General features: G+C 41.7%; 1 protein-coding gene across 2 annotated transcripts in view; it reads right to left on the bottom strand.

Moving 5' to 3' along the window:
• Positions 1 to 24,767, bottom strand: part of TM7SF3 (transmembrane 7 superfamily member 3) — a 34,972-nt gene extending 10,205 nt beyond the window's left edge. Inside the window, exons 1-7 of one of the 2 annotated variants that reach the window (XM_033866976.2) lie at positions 24,503 to 24,767; positions 15,496 to 15,618; positions 14,814 to 14,968; positions 10,716 to 10,866; positions 7,538 to 7,658; positions 6,629 to 6,800; positions 2,785 to 2,962 (exon numbers count right to left, since the gene is read on the bottom strand). In XM_033866976.2, the coding sequence (XP_033722867.1) occupies positions 2,785 to 2,962; positions 6,629 to 6,800; positions 7,538 to 7,658; positions 10,716 to 10,866; positions 14,814 to 14,968; positions 15,496 to 15,511 (793 nt within the window). In that variant the 5' untranslated portion in view covers positions 15,512 to 15,618; positions 24,503 to 24,767. The remainder of the gene's footprint in view (positions 1 to 2,784; positions 2,963 to 6,628; positions 6,801 to 7,537; positions 7,659 to 10,715; positions 10,867 to 14,813; positions 14,969 to 15,495; positions 15,619 to 24,502) is intronic. The other variant, XM_019937969.3, reaches the window with a different exon arrangement.
• Positions 24,768 to 25,349: the final 582 nt, after the last annotated feature.

The raw sequence follows: 25,349 nt of genomic DNA, 5'->3' as shown, positions 1-25,349 counted from the left end.
AAGACACAGGGGAGCCAATGTTTAGTGTTTTTAATCATGACGGAATCACTATAGCTATGACAGAGGCCAAGGTTTTAATTAAAAGGCAATGTGGGGCTTCCCTGGTGGCGCAGTGGTTGAGAGTCCGCCTGCTAATGCAGGAGACATGGGTTTGAGCCCTGGTCTGGGAAGATCCCACATGCCGCGGAGCAACTGGGCCCGTGAGCCACAACTACTGAGCCTGTGCATCTGGAGCCTGTGCTCCACGCAACAAGAGAGGCCGCGACAGTGAGAGGCACGCGCACCGTGATGAAGAGCGGCCCCCGCTCGCCGCAACTAGAGAAAGCCCTTGCACAGAAACGAAGACCCAACACAGCCAAAAATAAATAAATAAATTTTAAAAAATTTAAAAAAAAAAGGCAACGTGGGTCCATCCGCCCTACTGTAAGCTCAGGAAAGGCATCCTAGCGTGCATCGAGCTTGAAGACAGAAGCCACAGAACCGAACTCTGAGCTGGAGGAACAGTAGGATGGGACCTTTCCCTCCCCTCCGCCTAATGTGAAAAGACAAGTCCCAGAGCTCACTCTCATTAGGAGGGGCCCTGGCGCAAAGAGTTTGAGGGAAAGGAAAGGGAGGAACCCAGACAAGATAAACCCATCAGTCAAAAACGCAGAACTTATATCTGCCTGGTCTCTTGCTCTGTATCTCTCAAGGACCTTGCGCGTGGCAGTGGAAGACTGGGCAGGCTACAGAAGACAGCAAACATTAAACCCCGGCTTGAACCCAGCCGACAGACTTCATTCTTTAGAGCAAAACTCCTTGAAAGAGTTGTTTGAACTCTTTCCAATTTCTTTCCTCCTATTTGTTCTTGAACATATTCGAGTCAGGCTACCCTGAAATGCTCTGACTGGCACCTGTGGCCTCCATGTTGCTAAATCCAATGGTCATTTTCCAGTCTCTTTCTCAGCTGCCCCGTCAGCAGCATCTGACCCAGGTGATCACTCTGCCTTCCTCTAAACACTTTCTTCTCTTAGCTACAAAAAACTTTCCTTTTACCAATCTGGTTGCTCCTTCTCGGTCTCCTTGGTGGGATCTCCTTCAATTTCCTGACCTCAGTAATCATTGGAGCACCCGGGGCTCAGTCCTTAGACCCCCTCCCTCTCCTACAGCTATAAACATAAAAGGAATGATAAACATGGAAAAATGCCATTTGGCAACCGGCTGGTAATAAATGTTTCAGGCAAGGCTCACCAGATGCTAAAGCCAGCAAGTGAAGAGTTTGAGAAACGACTATTTACCTGTACTCAAAGTATCTCCCCAAAAGATACTTAAAGGGGAAAACAGTTACTACACAGTGGAGAAACCTGGCCGACACCCCTAACCAAGTAATCAGGGTTACTACCGCCAGTAACGGAAAACACAGATATCAGGTGCCTCTAGAGAAGGACACTTCATCACTTCTTTTGTATTCCTATAAAAATTCATAATCTGAACTTAGTCACAAGGAAACATCAGACAAACCCAAATTGAGGATGTTGTACAAAAATAAATAACCTGTACTCCTCAAAAAGGTAAAGGTTTTGAAAGACAAAAACAGACTAAGAAATTGTGCCAGACGCAGGAAGATAAAAGAGATAGTTTAATGCAACATGTGATCATGAAGTGGACCCTAGACCAGAAAAAAAATTTTTCTTCTGGTTATAAGGGACATTGGTGGAGTAACTAGTGAAATTTGATAACATCTGTAGGTTAAATAACAGTACTATATCCATGTTAATTTTGTGATTTGATAGTTTTACTAGTTACATAAGGAAATAAATAGAAACATTTAAGGGCCAAAGGGTCTCTATGTCTGCAACTTGCTCTCAAATGCTTCAGGAAAAAAATGTATATATATGTGTACATAGAGAGAAAGAATAAAAAGCAAACAGCCTAACGTGGTAACTAACATCTGAGGACCATTGGTGAAGACTATGCAGAATTCTCTGAACCATTTCTGCATCTTTTCTGTGAAACTGTTTCAAAATAAGATGCTAAATAGACATAAACAGAAAGATCTTACAGCAGCCCCACTGCCAGCGCCCTCTCTCTCCTGGACACTATGATGGTCAATCTCCCTATTTCTGCTCTTGCCTGATTTTTCTCAAACAAAACAAAACAAAGCAGCCAGAGTGATCCCATTGAAGCACAAATCAGCACCATCTGCTCAAGCTCTCCAATGCCTTTTCATTGCTCTCAGAAGAAAAGCTATAGTCCAAACTGGGACCTGCGAGGCCGCCCGCTCCAGCAGCCACACGAGGCAGGCTCGCAGCTGAGGGCCTCTGCGCTGGCTGTCCCCTCGGCCTGGCACCCCCCGCCACTGCCCCCCCGGTGACACGTCCATGGCTCCCTGCCTCGCCCTGGGTCTTTATCCTAATGCTACCTGTTCAGCAAGGACTTCCTGAGCCATGCTTTCTCAAATTCTCTCGCCCTCACTGGTTATCTCCCTTTCCTACTTAATTCTTGCTTCTTTACCCTCGTCATGTATATCTCACATACGATATATTTCACAAATGTATCTTGTCTGTCTCGTCTCCCCCACTAAGATGCAGGCTGCAGGAGGGCTAGTATTTTGTCTGTTTTGTCCACTGCTCTATCCCAGTGCCTAGAACAGAGAGTGGAGTAACGGAGGGGCTCAGGAGGCATGTGCTGAATGCATGAATGAATGAGACAAAAGCACTTCTAAATATCCTTAAGTGCTGTACTAGTTGATAAAGATCCGCAAAGCCAAAGAAGAATTTTCACAGTTGAAATCCACATACTCACCAAGGGAAGAACAATTATCCTCCCCTGCCTCAAAGCTGCAAGCGTACGTGTGAGCAGGGACATAAGCTGCAGACGTATTTAGGAATGGATCCCTAACGATGACGTTGTAAATGACACCTTGTCCACGGAGGGAGGAGAAAGAAACACTTGTCTTATCATCAGCTGTTAGGGTAACCACCTGAAGCCAAAAATAATGCACGATTAGTGTTTAGATTAAAAAAAGCAAACCCCTTTTCTCCACACCCTCTCCAGCATTTATTGTTTGTAGATTTTTTGATGGTGGCCATTGTGACCAGTGTGAGGTGGTATCTCATTGCAGCTCTGATCTGCATTTCTCTAATAATTAGTGATGTTGAGCATCTTTTCATGTGCCTCTTGGCCATCGGCATGTCTTCTTGCACTGTTGGTGGGAAAGTAAATCGATACAGCTACTGTGGAGAACAGTATGGAGGCTCCTTAAAAAACTAAAAACAGAACTAACTACCGTATGACCCAGCAATCCTACCACTGGACATATACAGTGAGAAAACCATAATTCAAAGGACTCATGCACCCCAATGTTCATTGCAGCATTATTTACAATAGCCAGGACGTGGAGGCAACCTAAATGTCCATCAACAGATGAATGGATAAAGAAGATGTGGTACATATATACAATGGAATATTACTCAGCCATAAAAAGGAATGAAATTGGGTCATTTGTAGAGATGTGGATGGACCTAGAATCTGTCATACAGAGTGAAGTAAGTCAGAAAGAGAAAAACAAATATCTCATATTAATGCATATATGTGGAATCTAGAAAAATGGTATAGATGATCTTATTTGTAAAGCAGAAATAGAGACACAGATGTAGAAAACAAACATATGGATACCAAGGGGGAAGGGGGGGATGAATTGGGAGATTGGGATTGACATATATACACTACTGATACTGTGTATAAAATAGATAACTAATGAGAACCTACTGTATAGCACAGGGAACTCTACTCTCTGCTCTGTGGTGACCTAAATGAGAAGGAAATCCAAAAAAGAGGGGATATATGTATACGTATAGCTGATTCACTTTGCTGTAAAGTAGAAACCAACACAACATTGTAAAGCAACTATTCTCCAATAAAAATTAATTTTAAGAAAACCCCACAAGCTTTTCTATTATAACCCCACCTACATGTGCTATTAAATTCTAACATGAAAGTACAATTCTTGTTTAAAATATACACTAGCCCATTTGGCTTTTTTAAAACAATTTATTAAAGTACAGTCGATTTACAAAGTTGTGTTAATTTCTGCTGTACAGCAAAGTGATTCAGTCAAACATATATATATATATTCTTTTTCATATTCTTTTCCACTATGGTTTATCACAGGATACTGAATATAGTTCCCTGTGCTATCCATCCTACATATAAATAGTTTACCAACCCATTAGACTTTGTCAAGAGATTGTCCTGCACAGTCTGCATGTGTTGATATGAACAAGCTCTTACACAAAATGCATCTAAAGATTTTGTATATGTTAATAATTTAAGTAAAATGTGATATAAATAAATGATTTAAGTAAAATGCGCTAGTTAGAACAAAGAAAAGAATTTTTGTCTCGTCTGCTAGACTGTAAATGACGTAAGGGCGGGAACCTTATTGATCCTGCTCACTAGTGTCCCCTCAGTAATTAGCACAGACCAAGATCCAACCAAGTTTCATGTATGATGTTTATCTCCAATTTCTGCAAGCCAGAATCACCTTTGAAAGATTAAGGAAGTTATTTTACAGATCACGCCACAATCTGAACTTATCAGATTGTGCTCAAGATGTCTAACTTGTACTTTGATCCTATGCATTTCTTGTAAACAGGGACTCCTATAAACAGGAACTCAAGTTAAACCTGTTTTGCTAGAATATTCCACAGGTTATGGCGATAAAGTCAGCCTACATTCACATGAGCACATAATGCAGGTTCACCTACTATCAGCAAAGCTAACTCTAACCACATGGATAAGGTAGAGACCATCGGATCACTCCACTCTGAGAGTAGTTTTCCCTTTGCAATAAGAATTAATCTGAGGGTGCTATTTAGGTATCCTGGGAATATCCTTCCCCCCAACACTCTTTCCACCTGGTGATCCTTGCCTGAATTATTTCACTGAGGGTCAGAAAATGGAGATTTTCTAATTCTATTATTCCTTCTACATTTACTAGCTGGCATTCTTCTGTAAAGCAGAACTTTCTCTTATCAACTGGGAGTGAATTACAGATCCTCCTTTTAAAAAGGCAGGGTAAATTCCTTCCCTTTATTAATTTTCAGAGTATAATTTTGTGTACGTTGCTCCAACGGTAGCAACTGAGCATTTTTCCTTTTTCTTTTTTTAGTATCAGTATGGACGTGTTTTTGTTTATTCAAGGCATAATCAATCACGTTCTCTTTGATGACTGAATTGTCCCAGAGATGGCCAGTGTGAGCCTCCTCAAACAGGCTCCAGGGACTTCCGTGGTGGTCCAGTGGCTAAGACTTCGCCTTCCAATGCGGGGGATGCGGGTTCAATCCCTGGTCAGGGAGGTAAGATCCCACATGCCTCGCGGCCATAAAACCAAAACATAAAACAGAAGCAATATTGTAGCAAATTCAATAAAGACTTTAAAAATGGTCCACATCAAAAAAAATCCAAAGAAAACAAAGAACAACCAGAAAAAGCAGGCTCCAGAGTCTTCTTGACGTGCCCTCATTAGTCGTTGAGGGTTTCCTTGAATTCTGGCACGCGATATTCTAGCTCTTAACCAAAAGTTAAGAAGTAAACTAAAAAGACTCTAAGAATTCTTACATTCTTCATAAGAATAAAAATGGTCTTCAAAATTTCCTATGTACAAAGGCAAACTTTGCCAATAGAGCTTCCTAATTGGTGAATAAGCACAATGAGTTTTCTTGTACAAGGCCCCCTCTTAGCATGGGGAAATGACATGCTAGGTGACACAGCAACAAAATCAGATCTTACTCTGCAACAGGCTGAGTGCCTAGGTTAATCACAGACACCCAGTTTCAATCGCTTCTTTCTATGTAATCTGATAATCTACAACCTTCTAGGAAGATCTTAGCAGTCTAGAAAAACTTTACCCACCAACCACTAGACTGACAGATGACCTTGTTTATTAGACCGATATCAGGCACCCTTTAAGACATAAAGATAAAATCCTGCCCTCCACAAAAATGATCTAGAGCATGAGTCTCAAATTTTAATTTGCATAGGCATCACGTGGGGATCATAAAGACAGATGCTGATTCCATAGCTCTGGGGTGGAGCCTAAGAGTCTGCAACTCTAACAAACTCCCAGATGATGCCAAGGCTGCTGGCCTGTCCCCACCCTTGGAGTCACAAGAGTTTTCAGGGGTTTCAAAAGCTCGAAGAAAACTTTTGCTGCAAGTTAGAAACTTTGCATTTGGGTTTAAATATTAAAGGTAACGTATATATCCTTAAACAGTTTCACATTATTTTTTCTCAAAACACTATAACCTTTAGACTTGCCAAATTTTTTTAATCTAATAGTTATGGGAGTACATAGAAAATTACCACCCACTTCCATCCATAGCTCAAGATTACCAGTCATAGATGTGGCTGCAACTAAAATATAACACAATTTACATGCATCTCCTCAAAAGCCAACGTTACTTAGGGATATCACTAGTAATGACTTCCAAGGTGATAACCAGATAAAAGAGAAAAAGTGAGAATCCCAGAAAAACCAAGAAAACAGTTTAAAAGAAAAAAAAAAAGCTCCTGGTAGCTTCTCCCCTTCTCAACTCTTACAAAGGCATCACAGTCTGGCCACACAAATTATGAGAGTCAGATTTACCTTGAGAGCATTGGCCTGCACCTGAGGCACCTCGGCCATCCTCTGCAGGTGCCTTAGCAATGCCTCTTCAGTGAGGTCGTTCTCCGGCAAAAAATACTGATAGACGTCATACTGTAACCTCCACCTGGAGTCCTGGCCCGTCTTGACGTCACACGGCGGAGCATCTGCGCCTCTAAAGTCAACCAACAAAACTGAACATCAGTCTCTTGTGCTGCAAGTCTCATCTATAAAAAAGAACCGAAAGCTGGAACTTCAAACTTCTGCAACGATGCCAAGTTTGGCACCACCAAGAAAGGAGAGGCAGTATGTATGGTTACATAACCAGATGTATCAGTCAGGTTGAGTCAACTGCTCGCTTTGCTACTTGTTGGCTGTGTGTATGTGGGCAAGTCACTTAATCTCAACAACCCTTAGGGGGCCTTTCTGTAAAATAAGAACAGCAGCCCCTTCTTCATAAAATTAGGATTAAATGACAACACACAGCACTTAGCAGCACCATGGATGATACACAGGGAGCATTTCAAACGTTAGCTATCATTACTATTAAAGTAGAAACTAGGGCAGAATGTTAATTAAAATAATAAACTGCTTACAAAAAATGTGAGTGTTTCACGCCTCCAGAATGTTTTCTATATTTAAAACTCTTTACAAAAACTAAGATGTACTTCTAAGCTCATAATAAAGGCTCAACATCTGGCCCTTCCTAAGAATGAAGGGAAACAACATTAACTGTAAATGACAGCTCGAGTATTAGTAACAAAGCTTAAATTACTTCCATTCCAAAAAAAAAATTAGCAATTCAATTTTGCTAAAGAGAAACTATGGATTTTGAGAGAATTTACTCAATCTACGCAACAGCGAGCAATGCACGTCCTAAAAGGAGTTTTAGGAGTCGGGAGACAGACATACCTCGCATGACCTAGGTTTGCTGGAGCAAATTTGATAGTTGTTTCAAAGAAATTATACTCCAGGTAAATGTTGGAATCGATATCTAAATCAAACTCCAAATTACAACCACCAGGGATAGGATCTGGATGGAAAACAAGGAAGTTACTTAACATAGAATTCTTATATATTCAAACCACACTCGGAAAAACAGAACCCCACCCCTTATAAGAACTCCCAATATAGAAGTTAAATAGACAGCTTCTGGTTTTGTACTACCTCATGGACTAAGGGTAAAGTTAACTGAGGTTATGGGCTGTGGAACAGGGATTAGAAGACCTTTTCTGTAAAGGGCCAGATGGTAAATATTTTAGAGGCTTTTCAGACTCGATGGTCTCTGTGGCAACTACTCAACCCTGCTCTTGTGGCAGGGAAGCAGCCATAGATGATACGGAAGCGAATGGGCTGTGTTCTTTTGTTTTTTTTTTTTAAGTATCGGATTTTTAGTTGCTTTTCTTTTTTTAAAAAATATTTATTTATTTATTTGGCTGTGCCAGGTCTTAGTTGCAGCACACGGTATATTAGTTGCAGCGTGCAGGATCTAGTTCCCTGACCAGGGATAGAACCTGGGCCCCCTGCATTGGGAGCACAGAGTCTTAACCACTGGACCACCAGGGAAGTCCCTGGGCTATGTTCTAATAAGACTTTATGTACAAAACAGGCAACAAGCTGGATTTGTCTTGCGCTCTAGAGTTTGCCAACCTCTGCACTAGAGTTAAAAAGGTCAGAAGTGGCAAAGATTCTTAAGCTGGCGTCCAAGAGTGGGTTTCAGGGGCTCCGTGAACACCTTGAAATTGTATGCCAAAGGTTGAATGTGTGCCTTTCCTACATAGAGAAGTTTTTATTAGATTTTAGTATATACAGAAGAAGGGTGTCCACTTTTCACATGACTCTTTCAACAGGGAGGAAGATGGTGTCATCCTCATTGCTGGAAGTCTTTGTGTATATATAAAAGAGTAAAAATTTAAAAATCTCAAGAACCCCAAGACCACGTATTAGAATAGCATATGTATAATTAAACAGAAAATAAATTTGGGGTATTTAAGTTACATTAATAATGTGGTTAAAACAGCTCTTCTTTTCTTATTAGAAATCCTATTCATAACCTTTAAGCAAGACAACACTTAAAGAAGTCACTTGACATTAGTTCAATTCCATGCAAAGAACTGTATACAGCAGACTCAAGTGGAGAAGCTAAGAACAAGGTAAACCAATTTAAAGGTTTTTAAGATCTCAACTTCATACACTCATCCAATCATTCCCAGAGCTGGTTCTTAGTTTCCATAAACTGCTGGAACTCTGCAGATTGGAGATACCCAGTGTGCACTGTTTCAATTTCTGTGGAATCTTTCTCAGAGTTCTATGCCTTTCTTTCACACTCTCCTTTCCCTGCATTTACAAATATTTACCACACCTGAGAAAAGCATGTGCATTGTAACTGACACTCCACTGTTCATAAATTTTCTTGTGCACTGACCCTGAGGGAAGCTTGAAATCTATCATTTTTCAATCAGGAAATTACCCTTTTGCTACATAACACTGTCTTTCTTCAACTCCAATCACTTTTTGGCTTCTACCTCCTTTACTAGTTATTGCAACCTCTCCTTCCCTTTACTACCAAACTTTAAAAGAACGTAAATTTCCTCACCTCACCGTCACTCCTCAATCACTATAATCTAGTTTTCACCCTCACTGTGCCACTAAAATGACTCTCATTAAAGGCCACCACTGACTCTGGGTTGTGCTATCATATGGACACTTTCAGTCACTCTCTTGATCTCTCTGCAAAGTACTATTTACCACTCCTTACTTAACGCAGGATGTCCAGGCTCTCCTCTTACCTTCCTGTCTACTCCTTAGTCTTACAATTATTCTTCAGCAGTTAGCATCCCCCAGAAACAGTCTGGCACGTGGAAGGCACTAGGAAGTTATCTGCTATTATTTTTCCCCCCTAAACCTCTAAGTTCATGCCTGGACAATCTCACTCACTTCCATGGCTTTTACTAACAACTATTCAGTTGGATATCTAACCTCATACCTCCACTCCAGGCCCTTATTTTAAACTGCCTACTATACATTTCCATCCAGATGTCCTATAAGGGTCTCAGATTCAATGTGTCCCAAACTGAAGTCACCATCTACCTCATCCCAACCCCCTGAAACATCCAGCACCACAAAAATCCTATCTCCATGCCTATTTTGCATCACCACCTCCCAGCTGCCCAAATGGGAAGCCCATGCTCCCCACTTTTACAATTCATAACCACTGGTCGTTGTGTCTTGTCAATTCTACCTTCTGAATATCTCAACCCAGCTCCTCCTCTCCAGCGCCCTCTAGGGGCCTTTGTTCGCATCTTCATTTCTCACTATGAGTCCTGAAAGCTGTGCTGTCTTGACTCTGCTATGCCCTCTCCAACCCACTCCTCACACTGCTTCTAGAGTTAACTTTCTAAGAGATTAAATGTATCAGATCATTCCTCTGCTTAAAAACTCGCGATGGGGCTTCCCTGGTGGCGCAGTGGTTGAGAGTCCGCCTGCCGATGCAGGGGACATGGGTTCGTGCCCCGGTCCGGGAAGATTCCACATGCTGCAGAGCGGCTGGGCCCGTGAGCCATGGCCTGCGCGTCCGGAGCCTGTGCTCCGCGACGGGAGAGGCCACAACAACAGTGAGAGGCCTGCGTACTGCAAAAAAAAACAAAAAAAAACAAAAAAAAACAAAAAAAAACCTCTACTATGTTCTTCAGCATAGAGGGCAAACCTCACATTGTACACCAGGCCCTTCACACCCTGGCTCCAGCCACACCCACTGTTCACCATCCTCCAAACACCCCATTCTTCTTCCACGTCTTCCTCGGCCTCCGATAACCAACTAATGTGTGAAGGACCATGCCTTGTCTTTCTGTTACAGCTTCTCCAAGGGCTCCTTAAATGTTTTCCAAATGAATAAATGTGTTCTCCTATTCCCTACCTGGGCTTTCAGTCATCAGGCTAATTCTCTGACTCCCCTGCTGTTAATACCTTTCTGACTCAAGGTATTGTACTTATAATAAACACTTTTAATAGGATTATCGTTTTCCCTAAATTTTCACACACAAGTCCCGCATTCTGGAGAGTAACGGGGAGTCGACAATAGAAAGGTTACCGCTTTCCGAGTAGGAGAGTGGAATGGCCACATTTTGGACAGGCTCAGGGTCTGAAGTCTCCAAGTGCCAAGTGCATATACTCTGCTCTGGTCTAAGAATGAAAACCAGTCCTTTGTCAGTGCCTGTTCCCGAGGCATTGGGAAGGAGAGTCTGCAATAAGGAAAGAAGAGTCATCGTGAATCGGGAGTTGACCAGAGTGCTTACATTTTGGAGTGGGTCTAGTGTGCATGCCCTGCTCCAAAGCTTCTCAAAGCAAAAAGGAATAAAAACAGATCTTCCTTAGATGATTAAAGAATTCTTTTCACCTCTATGTGCACGTGACCACACACACATGTGAAGGAACTCTTTAAAATATACGTCTTTGATCAGGAATAGTAGATACACAGAAAAATCCCCAAGCTTTTCAATCCTCTCAGTTAGGATCTACTATGTCAAGTACTAAGACCACTGGGTTAAGGACTACTGTGTGAATGACAAAACGAAAACAATTTAGTAATGAGTCTGATGTCCTTTATTCAAGGGAGAACAACCCATGGATTGGAGGAGGACAGTGCCTCACTAGCGGTGGAGTCCTGTTCCCAAGGGATGTGGGGCATGAACCAGTTTTTTAGAGCATTAGAAGGGCATGCTTGGCTAGGTCAGGATTTCCATAAAAGTCGAGAGGGTCCTGTTTTCTAGGCTAAGCTGAGCTGGAAGATTGTGGTCAGTGTAAGGCAGGTTTCCTTGACAGGGGTTCCCTGTAAGTGCAGGCTGACTTAGGTTTAGATTTGTGACGTGGACCAAGCCATTGGGGCAGCCTCCATTTGTGGTCCCGATATACAAATTAACTTGACCACTACCAAGGCAAAAATATAAGCTCTGCCCCCAAAGAGTTCAGTTCTTGGAAAGCTTTTTTAAAAAACTGAGTTGTAGGGCTTCCCCGGTGGCGCAGTGTGTTGAGAGTCCGCCTGCCGATGCAGAGGACGCGGGTTCGTGCCCCGGTCCGGGAAGATCCCACATGCCGCGGAGCGGCTGGGCCCGTGAGCCATGGCCGCTGAGCCTGCGCGTCTGGAGCCTGTGCCCCGCAATGGGAGAGGCCACAATGGTGAGTGCTCCGCAACGGGAGAGGCCACAGCAGTGAGAAGCCCGCGTACCGCAAAAAAAAAAAAAAAAAAAAAAAAACTGAGTTGTAATTAACATATTATAAATTACACATGAAGTATACTAACGGTAGGTTTTGGTAAATGTAGGCACCTTTGACACCATCACCACAACCAAGACAGTGAACACACAGATCACCTTCTTTGTGCCCTGTTGTAACCCTTCCTCAGACCCCAGCCACTCTCCCATCCCCTGCCCCCATCTGCTGGGAAAGCTTTTTGAATAACAAAGTACTAAGTTAAGAGGTAGGAGATTCAGTGTTTTCTTAAAGCTAAGGAAATAGAAAGAAAAAAGTGCCAGATGGGTTTCAATTTGACAAGCGTAAAAGAGAATGACCCAAATACTAAGTGAGGAACTACAGGGTCAGCAGTTTCAAAGAACTAACTGCTGGGCTTCCCTGGTGGTGCAGTGGTTGAGAGTCCGCCTGCCGATGCAGGGGACACGGGTTCGTGCCCCGGTCCGGGAGGATCCCACATGCCGCGGAGAAGCTGGGCCCGTGAGCCATGGCCGCTGAGCCTGCGCGTCCGGAGCCTGTGCTCCGCAACAGGAGAGGCCACAACAGCGAGAGGCCCGGGTACCGCAAAACAAACAAACAAACAAACAAAACTAACTGCCAAGATGACCCAGAAACTCCAAAGTGCCACACTTCATCAGGAAGTTACAACAGAAAGTTCTCTTCACAGACTCACTTCTAGAGCTATGTGCAGTTCTGGTTATCATCTTCTCAGCAGCATAAATACAGTGAGAACTAAAGGCAGTCCAAGAAAGGAACACGATTATAATTAAGGATAACTAAGATCCTTTCTGCATGAAAACCGAGGCCCAAGATGCTGTTCATCCAGGCCATTTTTGTCACGTTAGTAATGCTGGCCTCCCTTTATCTAACCTCAGTTTCCTCAAATGTAAAAATAGGCATTAGAACTACTTGGTTGAACTGTTATGAGAATTAAATTAACTACGTGGAAAACCAAATGCAAGGGCTCCTAACTAGGAGCCCCAGAGGCCCAGTGAGTTTCCAGAGGTCCTCATGAAATTATACAGATGTAGGCATACATTTTGCCAGGTAGAGAGTCCTGAGATTTCAGCAAATTCCAAGTCTATGGCCCCAGGAGCTTAAGGATCACTGGCCTAGCACACAGTGGGCATGCAATAAATAGAAATGCCTTTTTTCTCCATCCTTTCTCTTCCTTCAAATGTTGTCTTTGCTATGATATTATTAAGAAGGAAATTATCTCTGTGCCATTTTACTATGTATCCTATGTAAGGGCCTGAATAGAAAGTTTCCATTTGAATTTAGTGCCAGAAAAAAACTTCGCTTCCCCTCAAGAACTGGCATGTTTCTTCCTTCTAAGAAAGTTATGAAATTTAACTTGCTTTGATCTCTGCTCTGGTTGCAAAGAACTCAGGCAAAATCAATATATGGGTCATAAAAACAAAACAAAACATATATATATATATATATATATATATGGGTCATAGACACTGTTATCTCTTCAATTAACATAACTTACTCCTTCCTCTTTTCCTTGATCAAACCCTTCCATTTCTAGTCTATTAGATCACCACACACAATTTCAAAACCTTCGTGGCAGAGACAGGAAAGCAGGAACAAAAAATACCAAATACTTAGTTTGAAAGATACTGTGACCAATGCCCATAAGATATATAGGAATTGGACTAAGACAGCTCTGTTTAGCAAATACCACAATATTAGAATATATGTGGTAATATAATTACCACAATATGAGAAGGTAGGCTTAGGACACATAAAAACGCAGCACAACTTTATACAGAGTGAAATTCATTTATTTGTCTAGAGGGTCATATAGACTAAATATAAATAGATTTGTAAAAGGTTAACATAAATGGCAGAGCCTGAATAGCTTAAGCTGACCCAGGACATTTGAAAAACTTCCCAGAGCTGAGGTTGAGGTTCAGGGGTGTAGTGATGATCTCTGTAACAGGGTCCTAAATGCTGCTGGAAGCAAAGCACTGCACTGGTTAAAACTGAGTGTTAGGATTCTTTTGTTTCCATGAGACTCCAAAGAATAACGCTGAGCCTACAGGAGTCTTAATAAACTTCAACACTAAATGGCTGAATGACAAAGCAAACCCATTAAAATGTACTCTCAGGTAAAAATCACTGAGGACACACTAGGGTAAGAAAAAGAAAAGGTGGGAAGCATGAGGAAAGCTTAACTGCAGACAGGAGACACTTGGTACAAGCCACCCTCCCCCAAACTCAGGAGCATCACCCCTCTTTAGGTCAGAGGTCACCACTCAGGAAAGGCCTGTGATACTCACCTCTTAGCCAGTCTAAACCACTAATTTGACAGGACCCAATCTTGATTATTTTTTAAAAAAATTTAAGACGTACACTTCTCCACAAATTTATCACCCTTTGTTAAGATGGTATGGGGGCCCCAAATTCTAACCACCTCTTTGAATTACTCATTACTGCGTTCCCCCACGTATACGCACATTGTACGTGTAAATAAACTCTTTTTTTCCCCCTCCTGTTAAAAAAAGAAAAAAAATTTAAGACATAAAGTGGCATCAAATTCTAATGCTCAGGACTTCCCTGGTAGCTCAGTGGTTAAGAATCCGCCTGCCAATGCAGGGGACAAGGGTTCGATCCCTGGTCCAGGAAGATCCCACATGCCACGGAGCAACTAAGCCCATGCACCACAACTATTGAGCCTGTGCTCTAGAGCCTGTGAGCCACAATTACTGACCCACACGCCGCAGCTACTGAAGCCCGTGCGCCTAGAGCCCGTGCTCCACAATAAGAGAAGCCACTGCAATGAGAAGCCCGCGCGCAGCAACGAAGACCCAATGCAGCCAAAAAAAAAACCCAACAATGTGTCTTTAAAAAAAAAAAAACTCTACCGCTCATGCTAAATACAAGACCCCAAAATGTGGAAATGACTTTTATGGAAGTAACTCTTTGTACTTACCTCAGAAAAAGAAACTGTTGTATTCTGATACTGTGAATGTATTTGGAAAATAAGAAAAGTGACATTGCTGGAAATATGACGCAAAATAGCTTCCTCTGGAGAGGGCTTCTTGAGCTCCAAGTATCTAAATCTCCCCACAGAAAATTCAAGAAGACCTACAAGGAGAGAAACGTTTCATTGTAACACTTACATCTCTCACAGCGATTTGTACAAACTGCATACTTAAACACAAATGCATGGCTAATTTAATCCTCAGAAAAACCCGTTGAGATAAATATTATTATTACTGCTCCTATTTCACTGATGAGAACAATGAAGCTCAAAGGGGTGAAGCTGCCCGCCCAGAGTGCCTCAGCTACAAAGGGTGGAACTGAGAACCTAAGGGGAAGAAAGGTATTTCAAAAGATGTGAAAAATAGGCCGTTCAAAGCGCCTGGCTCCCAGAGCCCAGGAAAATCCCCCTTCTGGTAGCAGCAATAACAACTCTATTCAGAACACAGTCCCTGAATTTAAGGATTAACCACCCTGATGAGTTACTAACAATCGTAAATGCACTGGTACTAAAGATTATTACAACCCAGTGAATTCTGAAGTCAGCCCAGCTAGAGAGACACATCTGGCTTCAATTTTACCCCACCATTTACTAGCTGTGTGATCTCAGGCAAGTTACTTAATTCCCTTACACCTCAATTTCTTCATCTGTCAAATGGGACTGAAGTACTCAGCTTGCAAAGGAAGGTGTCATCATCACAGGCAAAAATGTCTATTGAGTGTCCACACCAGGAACTTCAGGAATCATAGGGCTTCTGGAAGAAGGAGCTTTTCGTTTGTTTAAGGATCAAGTTCAGAGTCCACATAAAAGATAGGCTCTAACAAGTTCTCCAACACCTCACCTAGGCTTTCCCATTTGTCCACTTGCCTCCACTGTCTGCTTGTGTTTCACTCATTCACTGTATCTTATCTCCCGGCTGCTCACCAGTTCTTTCCTTTTCCAACCTAATTCTCAAGGGATCCACTAAATAGGCTGCTTTGACTTCTGTGTGGTTCTGGGTTCCCATCTCACCCCCTGCCCTAGAGTCAGTATGTCTTTGCATAAACAGCAGAGGAGCCTGCAAGCATTACATAAGCAGTCTTGGGGGCAGGAACCTCAAAATAGAAAAAAAGATTTCAATTTAATAGAGATGAAAAGTAGGTGATGAGGTAAAGATTATATTCACCAGAGTCCCACAGTGGAAGGATCATGTTTTATTTTAGAAGGGAATTTGAGTCAGTGGGAGCTAAAAGAAAACATCCCAGACACTAACTCACTCTTATGTACCGTTTCCTAAGAAGGCTAATTTTTTCAGCAATTTTTGTTGTTCTTGTAGTTAACACAAGTACTCCATTTGGATGATTAAAAAAAAGACTATCAAGAAAGGCTAACCAAGAAAGCCAAACAGAACATACAAACATTGCTAGAACTAGAATAAAGGTTACTCTCTATAAAATTTCCCCAAACTCCATGATGTTATTATATTATCTTCATAATTTTTTAACTGAGTATAGAAAAAAAGGTTATTTGTGGTTCTAATTTAATTTCTAAAAATCCTGAGAAAATTTTAATAGTTGTAACAATGACAAATGAAGGTGGTGTATTTTCTATTTATGTAACTGGAAAGACATTTCACCTTGTATGTGGAACCAAACTCCAGCCTGAATAGTGGTAAAAATATTAGGAAGTGGCTAACAGAATCTACGGAAGTCTGGAAAACGTGAGGAGCTTTCTGGGGTTTTTTTTGTTTTTAAAGGGGAACAAGGAACATTTTAATATTCCAGGTTTTCCCAGCATCAGGATTACTTTATTAGGAAACCAAATTATACATAAAATTAAGTGGACCTCGGTAAATGGCCCTAAAAACTTTTCATGTATTGCACTTCAACTTTGGTCCCATCCATTCTCCACCTTCCAACTCTTAAAACTATCAACAAATTCCAGTCTAAGAGCAGTCTCAGTTTGTTTTCCTAGGAATTAATTGGATTTCCATCCTTTAACTGTCCAAAGCACTCAGCTCACTTACCGGCCTGCCTTTTCGAGTTACATTTTCAGTTTTTCTGTTTTTTCAGTCCCTCCCCATCCCATTTTCTCTATTTGACAAATACTTATTTTAGTACTTATGGACTAGTCGCTCTGCCTATTGAATACTGTGACCAGAAATGACGTAAGTAAATTCATAAAGGTTATAATCACTTAACTAACACTTAAATTTGCCCTTAAGCCTATCTTAGAAATTTCTGATGATCTTTATATCTGTCTCTCATTACATGGGCCTTGAATCAAAATACTACCCAGAACATTTATAAGCCCTGGAAGAGACTGAAGCTATCAGTTAGTGAAGTGTTGGTTTTCTTAACATTTCCTTAATCTATCACATAAGGGTGAAGATAAATCACAAATCAGAAATACTTGGAGAACCAAAACTTTCAGTGATTTAAAAGACAGTAAGGAAACACAGGACCACAGAAATTAAAATATACTACTAAACAACTGGTAACTTAACAAAATAAGTAGGGGTAATAAAAGTTGGTATTCCTGGGGATGTATGTTAAGTGCCTTTTCTTTCTTTTTTTTAAAATTTATTTTTATTTTATTTATTGTTGGCTGCATTGGGTCTTCGTTGCTGTGCACAGGTTTCTCTCTTGTTGCGGAGAGCAAGGGTTACTCTTCGTTATGTTGTGCGGGCTTCTCATTGCAGTGGCTTCTCTTGTTGCAGAGCACGGGCTCTAGGCGCGTGGGCTTCAGTAGTTGTGGCACGCGGGCTCAGTAGTTGTGGCACACGGGCTTAGTTGCTCCACGGCATGTGGGATCTTCCCGGACCAGGGCTCAAACCCGTGTCCCCTGCACTGGCAGGCAGATTCTTAACCACTGTGCCACCAGGGAAGTCCTAAGTGCCTTTTCTTTACACATTTCATTGTTTATCAGATTTCTATAGCGATAATGAGGCGTTCTTACCAGAAAGGAAATGCACAATTTGGAAAAAACCTCCTTCCTCATGGCACTCAAAACACAGGTTCTACCTCAACTCTTCATGTGAAATTTATAAAACAGGGACACAATCTAGACAAAATGGTGACACTGTCAACACTCAACAAGTGTCACCTGTTTTGTTTTTCCCTTAAAATGGTAATATTGTTCCAGATCATACATAAGCCATATTTTAAAAGGCAAGAACTGCAGAGAAAGTTAATTCCTCCAGCAAGTACACTGTACAGAAATAATCACTGTTAACAGTTTGGTATACATCGTTCAGGATTTAGGCAGATATCAGCATGAGCATCTCTATGTAGATGGAAAAAGAAAGACACAAATATGTTTGGTATAGCCATTTCATAGATCTTAGATATCTTTCCACATCAACAGATAATTCTAGCTTTATCATTTTAAAAGCTATAAAATATTCCATTCTAGGTAAACATGATTATTCAACCAATCCCTTACTAATGAACATATAGGCTGTTACCATCCCAGCATGAATAAGAAATAAAATAGTTCTATTTTGTGAAAGAATACTCTAGAAAAAACATATACATATGTGTGTGTGTACATATATATGCCAAGCAATAAACCTATTTGAGAAGGTTTTTGCTGTGACAGTGTAGCAGATCACCTTTGATTTTAAATAGTTAAAATAACTAAGAAGTCTTGTTCTCATTAAGAAAATCAGAAATGAAAACAAACAGCTTCTGTGAGAATATAAAATGATCAGGACAAAAACAGTAAGTGACAGTCTCTGTTTCCGACTTCTTCGAGAAAAACACCTGCCATTTCAGAAACAGATTTCCGAAAGCTTCCGAAAGGAAGGTGATGCCTACTAACCCTCTTTCCCCAGTCAAATGCCTGTGACAAGAACCAGAAAAAAGCCAGACAACAAAGGGGAGAGACACTGTATACATTATTTTTAAAAAAACTGGTCACTTGACAAAGTAAGTAGGGCTATTAAAAACAGGTACCTATGGGGTGTATTTTAAATAATGTTTTCTTTTCTTTACACATTTCCTATTTTTCATGTTTTCTGTGGTGCTCATGAGGTGTCCTTCTTAGAAAGGAATTCTAATACAGTGGTCATCCACCTTGGTTGTACGTTACAATTATCTGAAGGTGCTTTTTAAAAGATATTGTTGCCTGGGCCCCTCTCCAACCAGTTAAATCAAAATTCCTGGGATTAGGGTTCAAGTATCAATTACAAAACAAATATTCATTAAAATAACATTCAGGGACTTACCTGGTGGTCCAGTGGGTAAGACTCCGTGCTCCTACTGCAGGGGGCCCCCAGGTTCTATCCCTGGTCAGGGAACTAGATCCCACATGCATGCCGCAACTAAAAGTTTGCATGCCGCAATTAAAAAAAAAAAAAATCCTGCATGCTGCAACTAACACCAGTCGCAGCCTAAATAAATTAATTAATTAAATTTTTAAAAAAATGCCTACAAAGAAGTGCACAAAGTTTACACTGCCAGATCAAGAAACAGCATTCTAACCTCTTAGAGGTCTCCTGGTGGCCTCTTCCAATCACTACCTCTTCCCCCCTCCCCAGAGGTAACCATGATCCTAACTTTTAACACCACAGATGGGCTTTTTTCTTTGAAATTTAATTAAATGGAATCATACAGCATGAATTCTTTTGTGTCTAGCTTTTTAAAAATCAACATTTTATTTCTGAGATTCATCCCAGCTGCTATCGTAACTGCTATTCATTCACTTTCATTGTTGTATGCTTCATGAAATAAATATATCACAATTTATTTATCTATTCTACTGTTAACAAACATTTGGACTATTTCTAGTTTGGAGTAATTATAAATAACTCCATTCAGACAATTTTTTGTATGTGTCTTTTGGTGCACATGTGCACATTTCTATTGGGTGGAACCTATGAGTAGAATTATCAGGTAACAGGGTATACTTATGCTCAATTTTAGTAGATACTCCTGAACAGTTATCCAACATGGTTTTGCCGATTTAGACCTCTATCAGCTTGTGAGGAAGTATTCCAGTTACACTATACTCTCACCAATACTTGGTAAGAACATTTTGTTTTACCTATTGGTTATTTAAATATCCTCTTTGTGAAAGGGTCTGTTAAGCCTTTTGCCCATTTTAAAAACTGGATTATCTGTCCTTATTGAATTTTAGGAACTCTTTAGTCATCACTGATACAAGTATTCTGTCAGATATGTGTTACAAATATCTTCTCCCACTCTTATAGCTTGTCTTTTCACTCTCGTTACCTTTAGATTAACAGAAGTTTTAATTTTAATGCAGTCCAATTTCTCAAGTTTTTCCTTTATGATTTTAAAGAATTCTTTGCCAACATTTTCCAAGATCAGGAAGATACATTCCCCATGTTAACTTCTAGAACTTTGTTCTACCTTTCACATTTAAGTCTAAAATCAACCTGAAACTGATTTTTATGTATGGTGTGAGGCGGGATGGTCAAGGTTCATTTTCCCATATGAATATCCTGTTGGCATAGCAACCTTTATTGAAAGTAGTTTCCCTACTGCTCAGCAATTCCACCTTTCACATAAGTCAAGTGACATATGTGAGGGTTTATTTTTGGACTCTTAACTGTGTACCATTGGTCTATTTGCCTATCCTAACACCAATATTACACTGTCTTAATTTCTGCCCCAAATTGTACTTCCTCTTCAAGACTGTCTTGAGTATTTTTGGCCCTTTTTCATTTCCATATAAATTTTAGAAAGCAGCTTGTCAATTTCCACAAAAAAAACCCTACTGGGATTTGATTGACATGGCACTGAATGTATTAATTTAGGGAAAAATGATACCTTTATAACACATAATTTTTCTAATCTACGAATTTGAGATATCCCTCTATTTATTTATTTTCTTAATTCATCTCAAGAATGTTGTATAGTCTTCTCTATAGAGATTGTAACATATCCCTTTATAATTATCCCTAAATATTTAATATTTCTTGATGGTATTATAAATTTACTTTTTATTTTCTATTTCAATTTCTAGCTGTCTCTTCACCAACATGCCTTTTTTTCAAGGCTCCAGGCGATTCTAATGTCCAGCCAGGCGTGAGAACTTCTAACACAACGTTTGATGAATTAGGGAAGGAAAGCTATATTTTTTCCTATTCTTTGTTATCTTTATCTAACTTTTGTGTGAAAATCCTCTGGCAATCCAAGAGCCATTTCACAATTTTTATAGAATACTGTATATTAAACAAACCAGTTATGGTTTGAGTCCTGACTTGCAGGGCCCTGTCATATTTGATGTTCCGGAGCCTCACACGGTGCCAGGTACCTGGTTGGCACACAGTAAATGTTTGGTAAATGATAGTTGAATTTTGTGACCTCAGACAAGTAATTATTTCCTATGGGCCTCAGTTCCCTCATGGTAAAATGCAGTTAACTGTGCTGCATACATCACGTGGCTGCTGAAAGTATCAAATGGGAAAAAATTTGTAAACTGTCCGATACTACACAATAAAATATCATTATTAGTTTCTATTAGCTTTCCAATGTTTCAGAGGCTCATGTCCTTATCAAAAAAAAAAAAAAAAATGCAGGCAGTCAGTATGGTCCTCCTACAAATAAACTAGTGGAAAGAAGAGGACTAACAGATATAAAACACCCAGCACATCCATCATGAACAGCGAGTTGAGAAAGTGACTTCCACAGAGCAACAAGGAAATATACTGAAAGTCAAGACAACTTTAACAGTCTAGCCTGGCAGAAACTGCATTTCATTTCTACTCATAAAAACAGACATGGCAAAGGGAGACACAAATACAAAAATATATCCTGAAGAGGTTAACAGGAACTTAGCTGCGCTTCTAAGTCATCTGGAAAAGGATGCATCAGAAACATTTTTTGAGGGATAATTAGATCTTATGACTTGAGGAGTGGACAGGAATGACAGCACATCAAGGATATTACAGGGCAGGGCTTCCCTGGTGGCGCAGTGGTTAAGAATCCGCCTGCCAATGCAGGGGACACGGGTTCGAGCCCTGGTCCCGGAAGATCCCACATGCCACGGAGCAAGTAAGCCCGTGTGCCACAACTACTGAGCTCGCGCTCTAGAGCCCGCGAGCCACAACTACTGAGCCCACGTGCCACAACTACTGAAGCCTGCACACCTAGAGTTCGTGCTCCGCAACAAGAGAAGACACCACAATGAGAAGCCCACGCACTGCAACGAAGAGTAGCCCCCGTTCACGGCAACTAGAGAAAGCCCGCGTGCAGCAATGAAGACCCGATGCAGCCAAAAATAAATAAATTTAACAAAAAAAAAAAGAAGGCTATTACAGGGCAAATGGCTAACACGAGACTGAGCACTTAAGCTGTAGCTCTCCTCTAAAAAGCAGTAGCTCTGCTTTTTCTGGCAAAAATGTTTTTTGCCATCTAACGTACAGCAGGGGACCCTTTTCTATTTTTCATACCCTTCCTCCATTCCTACCCAGAGTCACTCTTTCCTTCCAATAATTCCATTCTAAAAAGAGCTGCCCAATCCCAATATGTTCCTTTTCTTTCTCAATCAGATCCTAAACTTGCAACCTTAAAATTTTCCACCTCTTCCTTTTTACTATTTACTGAAATGTACCTCCACTGTTTCTGCTTTAACTCAACAGAAAAATTCTAGGACAGATTTGTCAACGCTTAGTCTTCATAATTCTTTCAGATGGAATATTAAAAACAAAAACCATTCAGCTACTTGAGCTGGCCAGCATTCAACTGCCCCTCCCAATTTCTCATTGATACTTTCTTATGAATTTTCATTAGCCCTAAAAGGTGAAAGGAAACACAAAAATGCACACACTTTTGAGAGAAAGAGAACACCTGCAACCAACTACACAAGTGGGCTGCTACCTTCCTTAAGCATTATGGATAGCACAAACTGGAGAAGGTTCAAATAGCACTCTGTTCAACTCCAATCACTAGGTAGGTTCCTGTGAGTTACCAGATATGAACCTGAATCAATAATGAAAGGTGTTCAGGGTAGCAGGGAACCGGGACTCCAAGAGAAGGGAAAACTGTTTAGATGTATGGTTCATCTCCTGCTGGTCACAGAAAGCACCATCCTCAGACATTCTAGAACTCGATCTGCCACCTTCAAAGATTCACTTAGCTTCTAAGCCACTACTCAAGATGTTTAGCTCTTCCTGCTAAAGATGGGTAAATCCTCCTAACTTACAGCAGCTACTCAATTTCGAGTTTGTGTACTCATCAGAATCCTCAAATAGAAATCCAGACGTTTTCCAGGAGGATCATGCAAGTCTGGAACTAAGTCTTCCTTAATTTCCACTCTGATCTTTATCTGACAGATGTGGAGAATATCAGCTTTCATTAACCCTCAGCAGTCAAGTTCCCACCTGCTGTCCCTCTCCTGCACACAACAGCAATACTGATGCAAGGTCAGAAGAATAATGTGGTTGAGGAAATAACAGTGCTGTAATCGCAGAAAAGAGGTGAGAAACAGTGTCTGAAAAACATTAGTTTCTCAAATTCCTTCTCTCGTCTGATCATCTGCAAACTCAATCTCTCAGATTCTTCACCTTGGAAGAATGGAAATAGCCATATGAGGGAGGGAGAAGAGACTCTACTTTGAGGAATGAGAATTCAGAGAAGAATTAAGTGTAAAGCACCACACTAAGTAAAACATTCTCACTGGAGGGCAGCTTTGTAGAAGTGGAAGACCATGAAATTGACAGCAAGACACACGGGTTCATCTGCTGTCTGTGCCCCTCTTAGCTGTTTGCTTGTGTAGTGAGCATCGTCTTGGGCCTCAGGTTCATCCTCCACCAGTGAGGACAATAATTATCTAACAGGGTTGTAAGGATTAAATAACACTGCCATGAAAGGCACCTGGTACGTACTGCACGCAGTGAATGTTAGCGCCCTGTTATAAATAAGGCTATTTTTTCTGCAAAACTATAACTGCCCTTTTCAGCTTTGGCCTTAAATTCTAGGCAAAAATTCTAGGATTCAGTTTGCACAAGTGCTTTTCAAAGATAAGCATTCAGAAACAGAATCACATTATTCAGAAAATATTATGTTTCAGAACTACAACTAGTCTCTTAAGCTCAAAACAAAACCAAGAATGTTCTTGACCCCGTGGAAAAGCACATGATTATCAGCTTCACACAATTAACGCTTTTTACAGTTTATATTAACAAACCACCAACTATTGCTAAAATCCATTCACCAAGCACATGACCTACGGTCTAAAGTCCCATTCTGGGTTCACTTTTCCTCTGAAACTCCGTAGAGCATAACCAGTTTGAAAAGCACCTAGATTTTGGAGTACAAAAACCCGCTGCACCTTGGCTGCATCAAGCCTCGCAGTCCAGACGCTCAGACCAGCCACTTGGGAGCAAAGAGGTGTTTTAATGTGTTAAATAAAACCTACAAACATGGCTGCACCCTAAGGGAGAGAATAATGTGTCTGAACAAGAGAGTTTCCTATCTCTTCCCATTCCCCCAACCTAAATTAGGAGGTTGACAGTAAGGCCTCCTTAGCAATGGGACTTGCCTTCTGCAGGAAAGGACCTCGATCCATTCCTGCCGGTTCTGAACTCACCGCCTCCCCCGCTGCGCGGACAGACCCCGGGGTGGACTCTGACCTTGCAAGAAATGCAAGACCAAGTTTGGGTTGCAGCAGTCAGGCGCCCCCGACCTTACCCTCGCTGGAGTTCCCGACGGTCTCGGCTCCGGCGGCCGCCGCCGGTTCCGACGCCAACACAGCCAGGAGCAGCAGCCGAAGGAGCTCCATTGCTGCCCCAGCCGGGCGCCGCCACCTAGCCCGCGCTATCCCGGGGCGCCCGCGTCCGGCGCCATCGCTCGCCAGGTGCACGCGCAGCACACCTGCCAGCCCCGCGGAGCCCGCGCGCCCCCCGCCCCGGCAGAGGGCTCCAGTTCCTGCAATCAGCACCGCTGCGCGGCCCCACGCCTCCTCCAGCCCCTCACGTCACGGCGTCGGCGCCCCCCGGGGCGAGGGCGGGGACGGGAGCGGAGGGGCGTGCCCGGGCGGCGCTCGCCTCCTCCCGGCCGGCGACGCTGCGGGCACCCTTGCGCCGGGGGCTGCGGCGCCCCCAGGAAGTTCTGGGTTGTAACCTGTACTTCTCACTTTGGTATCTTTCGCACTTACGAAAACTACCGTTCGAGTGAAAAATAACCCTTTCTGTTGCGGCCTAACGTCTCCAGGCTCCAGTTTCCCGCGTTTCCTTTGCAAACGGAAAAAAACAGGAATCTGGTGCTCAAAACGGTAAGAGTTGATCGTTTCTCCCTGTCGCAATTGCCTTAGCTCCTCAGGGATATGTTGGTATGAAAATACGGGGGCAGTGCTGTTTCTGTGGTGGTTATTGCGCTGGTGATGAGCGCCACAATTAAAAATGTTTCGTTTTCTCTAAGTGAAATTATCCTCGAAGACTCAAGACCTTCATCTGAACTTCCTCTCTCAAATTTTATACGTGAGGGCTGTTTAAAGGACCGTAGTCCATGTGACAGATGGCTCGTGAGACGATTGTGG

Source organism: Tursiops truncatus, chromosome 11, assembly GCF_011762595.2.
Source record: "Tursiops truncatus isolate mTurTru1 chromosome 11, mTurTru1.mat.Y, whole genome shotgun sequence".
NCBI classification, from domain to species: domain Eukaryota; kingdom Metazoa; phylum Chordata; class Mammalia; order Artiodactyla; family Delphinidae; genus Tursiops; species Tursiops truncatus.
This window is presented reverse-complemented; position numbering and strand designations above follow the sequence as displayed.